We start from the raw sequence: 12790 nt of genomic DNA on the forward strand, positions 1-12790 counted from the left end.
TGATGTTCTCAATGTTATCATTCTTTTGTCTATCAGAAGCCAGTAAGAGACATGGACAATTTCACAAATCTGAAGAAGTTGCAAAGGGATCTCATACAGAGTAATAGCTGGTCTATAGCCATTTATCCCAGGGGTTGGGTGCAGTGGGGTTACTAAGTGCCATGGATCAAAGGTCTCTTACTAGTTAGGTGGACACTGAGAGAAGAGAATACTGGCTTTTGCTATCAATGTCACTATTTCTGAAACTAAGTTCCTTCTTTGGAGGAAAAAAAAAATCTGCTGCAAATGCTTATATTCCTGTCAAGGACAAGTAGAAAAGAGTAATTACATTTACCTTCCCATATTGAAAGTAAGATGAAGCAGATAGGGGAGAAAAAAATATAAAGAAAGTGGAAATGACAAGCTTCATAAACTGGCACTAGTAACTATTCAGTGACCTTTTCATTGATTCAGCTCTATTAATGAAAGAAAACTTACTTTAGCCGCTGGAAAAAAAGGTTATCAAGACTATAGATTAGGAATGGGAAGAAAGTACAAATATTATAAAATAATACCATGAGGCTTCTTCATAAAAGATGAAGGCACCATTTAACTTAGCTATCATATAATCTATGACCACAAGATTCCACACATATATTTTAGTAATTATGCTGTCTTATAAAGTAATTTTTAGAAGTTTAAACAAAAACAATTCTTTGGGAAGCTAAGTTGCTAATATTCTACATCTTCCTTCCATAATTTAAGTTCAGTACCTTCTATCTGTGGCACTTCACCATGAAGCTTGGCTTTGCTGGAGAAAGGTGCATTCTGCAGCACTAATGCAAAGAGAGATGGGATCAAGGACTGCAAAGCAGAAAGATACATGTGCAGCTTATGTTCATCCAGCCCGTGCTCTCCTTCCTGAAACATAAGGAGGTGGAAGCTAGTTTTAGTTTTCTGAAATTAGGTATTTATAATGCTCTTCCTTTCTGTGGCAATGAATAAAGCATTTAAGGATCTGTATGGTAGACTCACAGCACAGCACTTAGTGGAGATGTCCATGAATCTTTTCTTAATTTCTCTAAGTACATGAAAATGTGAAGAAGCACTAAGGCACTATATAAGTAATATAATTTTTTATGTGGAAATCTTTAGGGTGAACATCAGTCATTTCAATTTGTATGAAACTGTTTCTACAGGCTTTTTTTCTTTTAAGAGGATCTTATCCTTTGAAATTTTGTAAGTCAGGATAAAGAAACTAAAGTGAGCCACAGGAATAATTTTAAATGTTCAACTGTTAGATCAGCAGCAGCGCTTGCTACTTTCCTTCTCCTACTTCTGGTCTCCTTTTACAGATTTGGTGGCATCTGTATTTGCCAGCACTGAAAGCACTTTAAAATAATTCAACGCACAGATGAAATGTGGGAGAAAAAATTTCAAAAGGAAACAAAAGAAAGAGATAACAGAAAGAAAAAAAGAGTAAAAGGATCGGTATGGTACACAGAAACCAAATGTTAAAGTAGAAAACAGAATCATTAGAGACAAAAGTGGGTACTGCTATTCAAATCCACTTGAGATGTCATTACTATGTTATAAAATAACAACTGTGTCAGAGATACCAGATATATGAGTTACACACTATCAACTAAATTAGTTAATCTCTTCATGGAAGAATTACTACCTGTGCGGAATACTGCATCCTTAATAACAAAATGGAATTAACCATGTTATGAAATGGAACAAGAAAAACAAAGGAATGGATAATTTTCAGGTAGAAGGAATGCAAACATTAAAAAAAAATACTTTAAAAAATTTCCTAGGTTTCATAAAAAGGAGTACTTTGGTCTAGTTGTCTATAGTTTTTTTAATACCCATTTTTAAATTTATAGAAAAAAAATCCAAATTTTTAAATTAAATAAATACATGTGGATACATATAAGACTGTCTACAGAGTAGTTACTATGCAAGAGCCTTATAGATTCTTTAAAATTTGGGGATAGAACGGGTAAGAGTTTAGTATCAGTGACTCATACCTGTCATTTGACCCTGGGCAGGTTCCCTAAAAGCTCAGTTTCCACACCGAAACCAAAATACAATTCAAAGAGTTATAAGAATGAAATAATACATTTTATTTAGAAGGTATCTACCCTAATGCACATAATAGGCATTAAAGAAATGTTAGTTTTTCTTCTAGATTCTAAAGGGACTTTTTAGTACAAAAATTAAATCAAGAAGTTACTATCTTTTTTTCAACTTTTCTTCATTTCTTTTATTTGGGGAAAAAAAAACGTTCATTTTAAAAAGGAAATGAACTACTGCAGTGAAGTAAACACAGTTAAAGCATTTTGAAATCGTGTAAGTAAGAAAGCTTTAGAGACTAATATTTTAGTTATCTCTGCATTCTGGGACTGGAGCTGATATGTCACCTAAAATCTTTAAATCTTCAGAAGAGACAAGGAAGAGCTAGCTTTCTGAATAATGTACAAGTGAGTTCCACAAAGGTGCTACTTCATGCCCTTTCTCGTCTGGCTTCAGCAAAGCAGAACTTCCTCAAATCTCTCTTGGCTCTAATCCAATAAAAATCTTTAACTGGTAAATTATTAGAATGTTCAGCTAAGTGGTACTTTCTGTCTTTGCTCCCCAGCATTCTTCCAAGATGACTTAGAACACACCTTTTACATTTCTATAAACTGTATACATAAAGAAAGCATTTACCCTGAGAAGTTTTTCTATCTTGTTCAGCAATGTAGGTATAAGATGAGACTGTAAATTTCCCAGTTCTGTAGTCCAGGCAGCGTAGGCTGGTAAAAATACTTGATGTGTTGCGCTAACTACTCTTTCTGAGGGATCACCCAAGGCTGACAGCAACAATTCAAAACCCTGCCAAAAAGAAACAGGTAAAATTTAGATTTTTAAAAGAATAAACTTCCAAAAAAAAAAAAAACCCTCAATAAAAAGCAGTAAGTATACACTGCAGTACATTTAGAAAACATTTTAAGCAAGAAAGTAAGCCATCCATAATCCTATCCTTCCCATTTTCTTTAAAGAAAATGTCATGTATCCATTGATGCAGAAAACAAAGAGAAAAGGTGGTAAACATGGCACGCTTGTTGTCAATTTCCTGCCACAAAACTATGGCAGAGATTGCAAATGAATCCTAGCACTCTTTCTTCTGAATTGAAGTAAAACCAGGCAGCCAACTGCAATTGGTTAAAGCTGACATACCTGCCATCCCTACTATAGATTATTGGGTAGCTGAATCAGAGATTTGGAATATTAACTTATTTGGAATTTTATAATGGAGTAAATGGAGTTCATTCTGAAAAACATACCTGTTGATATTTGTCTGGATCATCAATGTATCCCATAATGATACCGAGGCTTTTGATCACAGCTTCTCTTACTAAATCTGCCTTATCTTCCATTAACATTTGTTGCAACATTGAGAGAACCAAGGAGCTACGTATTTCTTTCTGAAAATAAATAAAAACATGTTTTTACTATTTATTTTACACTAGCAGTAGAAAAGCATAGAAAATAATAACAGACATCCACATATTCAAAATCCAGATTAAATATATTCACATTTTCTGTTTTTTTAAGTCTTCATTTTTCAAAGACATAAGACATTACAGATACAGCTTGTCTGACTCTCCAGCCTCTCCCACCTTCTTCTACCCTCCCTCTCTACAGATAACATCTACCTTGAATTTGGTATTAATCATCTTCCAGCATGTTTTTCTTTTTTTTTTTTTAAGATTTTATTTATTTATTTTGACACAGAGAGAGAGAGAGACAGCAAGAGAGGGAACACAAGCAGGCAGAGAGGGAGAGGCAGGCTTCCTACTGAGCAGGGAGCCAGATGGCAGGGCTTGATCCCGGGACCCTGGGATCATGACCTGAGCCGAAGGCAGATGCTTAACGACTGAGCCACCCAGGCGCCCCCCAGCATGTTTTTCTATCTTCTAAATACGTGCAAATCCTTCAAATCCTACAGCACATAGTAGCAAGCACTTTTGGCAAACCAACGAAGTCAACACTGCTATAAATGGACAATGACTTCTACCAATACTTGTTTTTAACTCAGAGAAGAGCTTTCAGAGTTTTAATAACAGGAGAGATTACAAACATGGCTCCGTTAATCAAAAACATTTGTCTGGGGTAGGAGTGTGGAAACATTCTAAAATCCTGGTGTTCCTATTTTTTGAAGAACTGAGAAAAGAAACAGAATGATAAAATATGAGAGCAAACTTTAAAAATACTTCAAAGGGAACTGCACTGCTATCCTCAGATGCTACTCTTTTAATATAATGTCAACCACTGTTGTATCTTAATTTCACAATTTTTTTTTTGTTAAAGAATGTTTTAGCCTAATTAATGCCTGAAGGTAAAATAAAGAGCTATCATTATGCCAATTCTTGCCCTTACTTCCCTTCTCTGGACCATTATTATAATTTGATCAGTTTATAAAATTCTTCAAATCTAAACTTGTTTATGTCCTTTTCACATCTAATAGTTAGAATACAATAAAGATAGAGGATGGGACCATTTTCATAAATTTACAGTGTGACTTTAGTATGCAGAGCAAGGTCTAACAGATTTGATCTCCAGGCTGCAGTTTGTCAAGTCCTCCTTTAAACTATGGTTGTTTAAATTAAAATAACTGTGATGTCACCTCATTCCTCTACCCTCTCTAAGCCCTGGACTTATGGAAAGATACCTAAAAGAGTTTAACAGTCCAGGGGTCCTCATCTTTTTGATGGAAGGATTCCTTTAGTCATTTAAAAATTACTAGGCACTGCAAACAGCTTTTATTTGGGTGGGTAATATCTACTGACATTTATCGTATTAGAATTTAAACTGAGAAATTTAAAAACAACAATAAAATCATTTAAGGTTAGTAACATGTATAACATTTTAATGAAAATAACTATAAAACAAAAAAAAATAGTGAGAATGGTGCTTTACATTTTGTTGCAAATCACTTTAATGTCTGACTTAAAAGCAAACAGGTAGATTCCCTTATCTGCTCTGCATTCAATTGTTATGATAGTTTCAGCTGAAGTTTTTAAGAAAATCTGGCCCCACAGAGACATGTAATTGAAAAAGGGAGTATTTTAATAGCCTTTTCTGATAAGAATAGATTTTTTTTTTAAAGATTTTATTTATTTATTTATTTGAAAGAGCAAGAATGAGAGAGAGGGAGAGAGAGAGAGGGAGCACATGAGAGGGAAGAGGGTCAGAGGGAGAAGCAGACTCCCTGCTGAGCAGGGAGCCCAATGCGGGACTCAATCCCGGGACTCCAGGATCATGACCTGAGCCGAAGGCAGTTGCTTAACCAACTGAGCCACCCAGCGCCCAAGAATAGATATTTTAATTCTACACTAAAACTGGACAAGTGGTAGTTTCTTAGAGGTTAGATGCAATGTAGAATCTGAAACCATGATATGGTTCCTTGCTAATAAACTCTAAACTCTGGCACATTAAATTCCACTGCTTAGGTGTGTGGGTGGCTCAGTCGGTTAAGCGTCTGCCTTCAGCTGGGATCATGATCTCAAGGTCCTGGGATCAAGCCCCTTGTGGGGCTCTCTGCTCAGCAGGGAGTCTGCTTCTCCCCCTCTCTCTGCTTGCCACTCCCCCTGCTTGTCCTCACCCCACTCTGTCAAATAAATAAATGAAGTCTTTAAGACAAAAATTCCACTGGTCTATCTTGGACTTTGCCTCTATTTTTACCCATGTGTGATTTTGAGCAGTATGCATTGGTCATTTGGGAAACATTGTACCATAGACTTATTCAGACGCTCTTCAATATTGACACATTTTATTATAATCTCAAAAAACCACATGTTAAGATCTCAGAAATGTGTTTACATACTCAGAAGCTGTCAAACCCATGGTGGCAGATAATAAATTTTCCAAAATTCTCGTTCTCACTTAAAAGTTCCAATTTTATCATTGGCAATAAATGTCATCTACTTGTTTTTCCTTAAAGTGACAGGCTCATTTCACTCATTTTCATAAAAATATCTGCTAAATACTCATTTCTGAATAACGAGAGCTTGTGTGTTAGTGGTTGGTCAAGTAAAATCAGTATCTCATGAAAAAAGGAGCTAGCTCAATTCACAACTCAAGCTATTTGAAATCCTTTTCCTGAAATAGCCCTTATACCTCAGGATACCTCAGCAAAAGGGATTGATATTAGTATTTTCCATTCTGTCACACAAAATATTAAAAAGATATAAACTCAAGGGTCAAAATTTAGTAGAATTAATAATTTTATTGATTCATCAAGCTTATTTTTGAGTGAAACTGGCTCTTCTGAGTACATGGCAGTGAAGAATACATCATTATCAGTATATCTGGGGGTCACTGCCTAGATCAGGGCTAATGCATTGGCATTGTTGCCCATTATAGCTTCTGTACCAATAATGTAAATGTAAACACAGAGAAAAAGATGAAAAGTGTCTTAATATTATGAAAATAATTTCACCTCATGGACCCCTCTGAAAGGATCTCAAAGAATCTCCCAGGGTCCTCGAACCACAAATTTTGAGAACTGCTGATAATTTAATACATTTATGGCTCATGCAAAATGGTTAATATATCTATCTGCCTGTAATGCCATATTATATCAATGTGAGACTAATCTTTTTGGCTCATCTCCTTCCTTTTATTAGGATAGCATGCCCTGGGAGAATTTGAATTAAAATATATAAGTCACTTGATAAAAAGTTTCTCTATTATTAAAAAGGAAAAAAGTTTTGAAGAAAAAATGACAATTCTTACAGGAAGGTAAGGTGCCAATGCTCCACAGGATTCTGCCACAAGTAGTCGTCTTTCTGGGTATTTGTGGTTAATCTAGAGTAAAAAATAAACAAATTAAGCATAAACAACATAACCTCCTTTCCTCCAACAGAGAATTACTCCTCACAATAAATCCTGTTAAGAATGCAATAAAGCATCTTTTTTTTTTTTTCCACTTCTGGGAATCCCTGTGTGCCCATAACTGGATCAGGAATAAGGGAATCAGAGAGAGACTAAAAAATGAGGCCACAGCGGTTATCTGTTAAAGAAAAAAGGATAAAGCAAAGATGAAAATGTGGCAAGGTGTCTAGAGATGGTAGGCTTACCTATAACTAGGCTTTCCTTAGGATGTCAGAAGTACCTTTCTCCAGCCCTAGCAACATTAGTTTATTTTTAAATTTGAAAAACTCAGCTTCTGGATATTATAGATAAGGCTTATAATATGTGCCAGGAGTGACTCATCAGTTCTCTTTTTTAACTAAGGGATTAGGAAGTAAGTTAATCAATGATTTAACCAGAGCCAAAATACGATTTTGTTTTTAAAGTAAGCAGACTTCAATCCATTCCTGTTTGTATATGCAAGATGTTGGGGTTTTGCTGTTATGATGACTACACTGAACCATAACAACAAAATAAAAAAAATGACACATACTGGGTTTTGTTCCCATATGTCTTCTTCATAGAATATAAATCTTTCTTTGACTGGAAAAGAAGTATATCTGTTCTCATATTCCCATATGAAAAGGTGCCATAATTCATTAAAGTATTGGATGCCTAAAATTAAGAAAAGAAATTACATAGCAATCTACTGGGCAACAAATGGGAGGTAGTTGGCTAGATAGATCCCCAATATCCATGTTTATTCAGGTAATAGAAAGGGTGGTGGTAATGATGGTTATTATGAACATCTGTAAACTAAATTTTCCAGAAATAGTAACCTCAGAGCAGAATGGTTTGAATATCAAAGTATGTTATATGTAAACTTTCATTTTGCTTTTTAGTCTAGCTCAATGAGTCTTAAAATTAAATGTACGTACAAAAATCAATTGTATCTCTCTATATTGCAAAAAATGCAAAATAAAATTAAGAAAATTCTATTTACAACAGTATCAAAAAGAATAAAATATTTAGGAATAAATTAAACAAAAAAAGTACAAAAATTGTGTTCTGAAAACAACGAAACATTGTTGAAAGAAAATTTAAAAGAACTAAATAGATGGAAAGACATTCTAAATTCATGGGTAAGACGGCTCACTATTGTTAGGATGGTGAGATACTCTCCACACTGATCTACAGATACAATGCAGTCCTTATGAAAATTCCAGATGGCTTATTTGCAGATTTTGATAAGTTCATCCTAAAATTCACATGGAAATTCAAGGGACCCAGAATAGCCAAAACAAACTTGAAGTAAGAGAACTAAGTTCAAATGGTTGGAGTTTCTTTTTGGGGTGATAAAACTGTTCTAAAATTGATTGTGGCAGGGGCGCCTGGGTGGTGCATTCGGTTAAGCAGCTGCCTTCGGCTCAGGTCATGATCCCGGGGTCCTGGGATTGAGCCCCGCATCGGGCTACCTGCTCAGCAGAAGCCTGCTTCTCCTTCTGTCCTTCTCTTGCTTGTATTCTCTTTCTGTTGCACTCTCTCTAATAAGTAAATAAAATCTTAAAAAAAAAACTGATTGTAGTGAGGGCTGTACAATTCTGTGGATATACTAAAAAACACTAGATTGTACACTTTAAATGGGTGTATTATATCTGAATATCTCAATAGAGCTTAACAAAAAAAAGGAAATGGAAAAAACTGTTTAGAAATTATAAATACCTATGAATAACTGTACAGAACTGTAAATTTACAATTGTATATGCTGTTTCCAAATTTGACTTCCAATGATTAGAGCCTCACCCTAAATTAGTATGCATTATAATCCAGGTGACCTAAGGGACTGTCAGAGATAAGAGGACCATATATAATGTTTAGTTTACATATTTAATCTAGATATAACACCACTAAATTTTAAAGAAAAAAATGAATACTCAAATTAGGAATAGAATTCTAAAGGACCATATGCTTTAATGATATTCCAGAGACCAGTATTAAGAATAAGTGACTATGCTATTATAAATAAGGCCATGAAATCTGTCTTTATAAGTAAGAAATCCATCTTTTTTTTAAGATGGATAAGTATGCCACCTAATGATCTAAACATCAAGTCTAATAAGTCAATGACTGTGAGTTTTCCACAGGACTGGAATATTAAAATTCAATATAAAACCAAAAGTATTGTAAGTAAATGGGTGAGGTGGATTATAAATACAAAAACCTCCCACATCAACAGTTTACACTTTATAGTCTGTATATATTTGTAATATATACAAATATATAACACATATATTATTTCTATTACCCCCCATCCCTTACACATATGCAAACACACATGGCCTCCCTCTCCCTTGAACCTACCTCAGGGCTTTTGCATTTACAGTAACTCACTTCATTCAGATCCTTGCCTAAACATCCCTTTCTCAGATTCCTGCTCTGACCACCCCTTCTAAAATAGCATTCTCCATCACTCTCTAACCCTTATCCTGCTCTATTTTTCTTCATAATCTATAATAATACAAGACGTATCATTTATTTGTTTACTCTTATCTCCCCACTAAAAGGTTTTTGTCTTTTGTTCACCACTGTATGTATTTTGTCCATTACTGCATGTAATGACTGCAGCAGTACCTGGCACTGAAACCAGTGTTTCTTAACTATGTGTTGGAAGAGCGAAGAAAGCAAAGCATCCCAGAGCATTCTTAGTGCTGTTAAATCACCGTGCTGGACTACAGAAACAGCAGCATAATTTAGATCCCACATATTTCCTATTGGCATTTAAAACAGAAAATATGAACACTCATAATAAATTAGAATATAATAGCTAGGGGAAAACCCAATACAGTTATTTACCTGTTCCCAACACTGTGGTAAAAGTTCAGCCTCTACACGTGTTGGTCCAACATGACGTGCAAATGCCACACAACCTGTCAGTATCATCTGCCTGAAAAATAACATAAATTAATAAACACTTGTACTTGCATTAGAAAGCACAACTTTCTAAGGGTTAAAAAGAGCCAGCTCTGTAATTCACACAACATACAACATTTTTGTACAATCAAATTAGACTTTTCCAACAATGGACTAGGCCGCCACCAAGAGAACGAGTTAGTTAAGACTCCTTCCCCCAGCAGTGGCAACACCATTTGTGAGACTTTGTGAAGGGATTCTCTACTGGTGTGAAGCTTAATCACATAACATAATTTAGGAGGTTAATCTCATAACCTCCTAAATTAACTTCCCATACATGCATTCTGAGATAATATGTCTAATGCTTCAGCTTCTACTGAATTTCAGTTTCTAGACACTAAAACAGCCAGTGATTATTCCCCCAATGTTTCTATAATTTAAAACTATGGTATCACATTAGTAAAATGGTATTTCTTAAATCAGCATTTTATACACGAGATAAATGTGGTAGGCAGCTTCTGACATGGCTCCCAGTGTTGTCTATCTCCTGATATTCATGCTCTGTGTCATTCCATATCCTTGAGTGTAGACTGTACCTAATGATTTGCTTCCAATGAACAGAATAATGGCCAAAGTGATTAGGTTACAGAAGTCTGTGATGTCCAACTTTGAGACCCTCTCTATTGCCTTCTCAGCTGGCACGCTTTGATGAAGTATGTGGCCATGCTGGTGAGGCCCATGTGGCAAGGAACTTAAGGAAACTCTGGCCAAAAGCCGGTAAGAAACTGAGGCCCTCAGTTCACGAACCCATGAGAAACTGAATCTGCCAATGATCAACTATATGAGTAAGCTCAGAAGCAAATCCTTTCAAATTGAGCCTTGACAGGACCATAGCCTTAGCCAACACCTTGATTATAGCCTTGTAAGAGACCTTGAAGCAGAGGACCCAGATTAAGTGACTCACATAAACTGTAATATAAAAATGAGTGTTATTTTAAACCACTTTCTTTTGGGGTAATTTGTTACAGAACAGTATATAAATAATATAATAACTTCACTTGAATTGACAGATTTGAAACTTAAGAAAGTATAAAACTTTAAATATGATTTTGCACTCTTCAGAATGAAGTTCCATTTTAAATGACTTTAAAATGCAGAATTATAAATTTTTCCTCTTTTATCTAGTTCAAAACAGTAAAACCTGATGGGTAGTAGCCAACTTCTAGGAAGAACAAATTAGAATGTTTAATTCATATTAATAATAAAAATAGCACTTTAAGCCCAGGCACTGCTCATTGCTACTTCAAGTCAACTTAACTTAAACTGCAAAATGACCTTAAATTTCTAAATAACTGTTCTCTCAAGTAGAGGAGAATAATGACAGACAAAGAATATGTGGACAACAATGAGGAAAATGTTGAGCCAGTCTATCTTCATTGTATACTGCAGCTTATTCTCACCACAACCTTGTATTTTTAATCTATCTGATTCCCCTTAATATGTATATTATTGTCTTCTATGCCTACTTCTCAACTTTCCCTTTGCTTTTCTATTTCCTTCTACTTTGGGAAGGCAACTAAAGTGAATAAAAGAAAATGGGAAAAGAAATTCCAAGTTTTACAGACAGCATTTTAGCTACCTGTTCCCCAATGAAAACTTCCTAATATCTGAACATTGTTTTTTCCCCACTAGTATCTTAAAATAATGAGAAGGCATATACATGGGTTCCACAAATGTTGGTAATAAATGAACTTAGGTGAAATGTAGGCATTTCAAGCACTTGCAAGAAGTATACACTTGTATGAAATCTTCATGTGAAATAACTTTAAATCACGAGCCAGCATCTACATACTAAAGATACAAACTTGTTGAAAAAATGTTAGGCCCCTCAAGGCAAACTTCTTAGCCAGCAGAGTTAATTTTAAAAAGTCTGACAGTTTTGAAATACAGGTTGAAAACAGAAAAGGTAAGATGGCCAACAGATTATTAACAGCATTGGAAACAGGTGCCTGTCACGGTAAAAATTAATGTTCCCTTGGGGTGCCTGGGTGGCTCAGGCAGTAAAGCATCCAACTATTGACTTCTGCTCAGGTCATTATCTCAGGGTGGTAAGATCGAGCCCTGTGCTGGGCTCCACGCTCAGCAGGGAGTCTGCTTGAGATTCTCTCTCGCTCTGCCTCCACCCCTCCCCCCCCCACTCTCTCTCTCTCTTTCTAAGATAAATAAATAAATCTTTAAAAAAAATTAACATTCCCACTTGTAGAAAAATCACAGGACAGGGGTTGTTTGACTAGTATTTGATGCAGGTAGAAATATGGTGTCAATTATGGTTGTTACCAAAGAACAGGCAAAAAAGCACTAATACTAAGTATAAAATTAAATTTTTCTTAGGATACAATCAAAGAAGTCTGAGATTTATTAAGTAAGGAAAAGTAACAACTAATTATATGACAAATATATTACGCTAACTTAAACATTTTGCTTTCTTACTTTGTTATTCACAAAACACACAGTGAGTCAACTGATTAGTATATTTTAAAAAATACTTGTATATCTGAAAGGTGAAAAATTTAAATGTGAACACGAGTGCTGAATTCCTGACAGATCTCAACCTGAAGTAATATAGGTACTTTTGGCCACCAGGTGGCAGCTATTAGCTTTACATGTGGAGTCTATGAAACAGGCTAGAGATCTAGAGGTTTTTGCCTTGTAAATTTAAAAATAACAATGTAATAAATGTTATTTAATTATTAAGTTATAAAGACAGGGAATAGTATTTTTTATCTTATTTTAAATTCAATTAATTAACATTTAGTGTATCATTAGTTTCAGATGTACTTCAGTTATTCATCAGTTGCATATTATTTTTTTATTTTTTTTATTTTTAAAGATTTTATTTATTTTTTTTTGAGAGAGAGAATGAGAGAGAGAACACATGAGAGGGGATAGGGTCAGAGGGAGAAGCAGACTCCCTGCCGAGCAGGGAGCCCGATGCGGG

At 35.0% G+C, this 12790-nt stretch overlaps 1 protein-coding gene across 6 annotated transcripts in view; it reads right to left on the bottom strand.

The window, feature by feature from the left end:
- RELCH (RAB11 binding and LisH domain, coiled-coil and HEAT repeat containing) overlaps positions 1 to 12790 on the bottom strand; it is a 106782-nt gene that overhangs the window by 39482 nt on the left and 54510 nt on the right. For all 6 annotated transcript variants that reach the window (XM_044921050.1, XM_044921049.1, XM_021686145.2 and 3 more), the window contains 5 exons: positions 9736 to 9826; positions 6766 to 6837; positions 3312 to 3452; positions 2695 to 2859; positions 753 to 900 (listed from right to left, as the gene is read on the bottom strand). In XM_044921050.1, coding sequence (XP_044776985.1) covers positions 753 to 900; positions 2695 to 2859; positions 3312 to 3452; positions 6766 to 6837; positions 9736 to 9826 — 617 coding nt within the window. The remainder of the gene's footprint in view (positions 1 to 752; positions 901 to 2694; positions 2860 to 3311; positions 3453 to 6765; positions 6838 to 9735; positions 9827 to 12790) is intronic.

This window comes from Neomonachus schauinslandi, chromosome 14 (genome assembly GCF_002201575.2).
Source record: "Neomonachus schauinslandi chromosome 14, ASM220157v2, whole genome shotgun sequence".
Taxonomy (NCBI): Eukaryota; Metazoa; Chordata; class Mammalia; order Carnivora; family Phocidae; genus Neomonachus; species Neomonachus schauinslandi.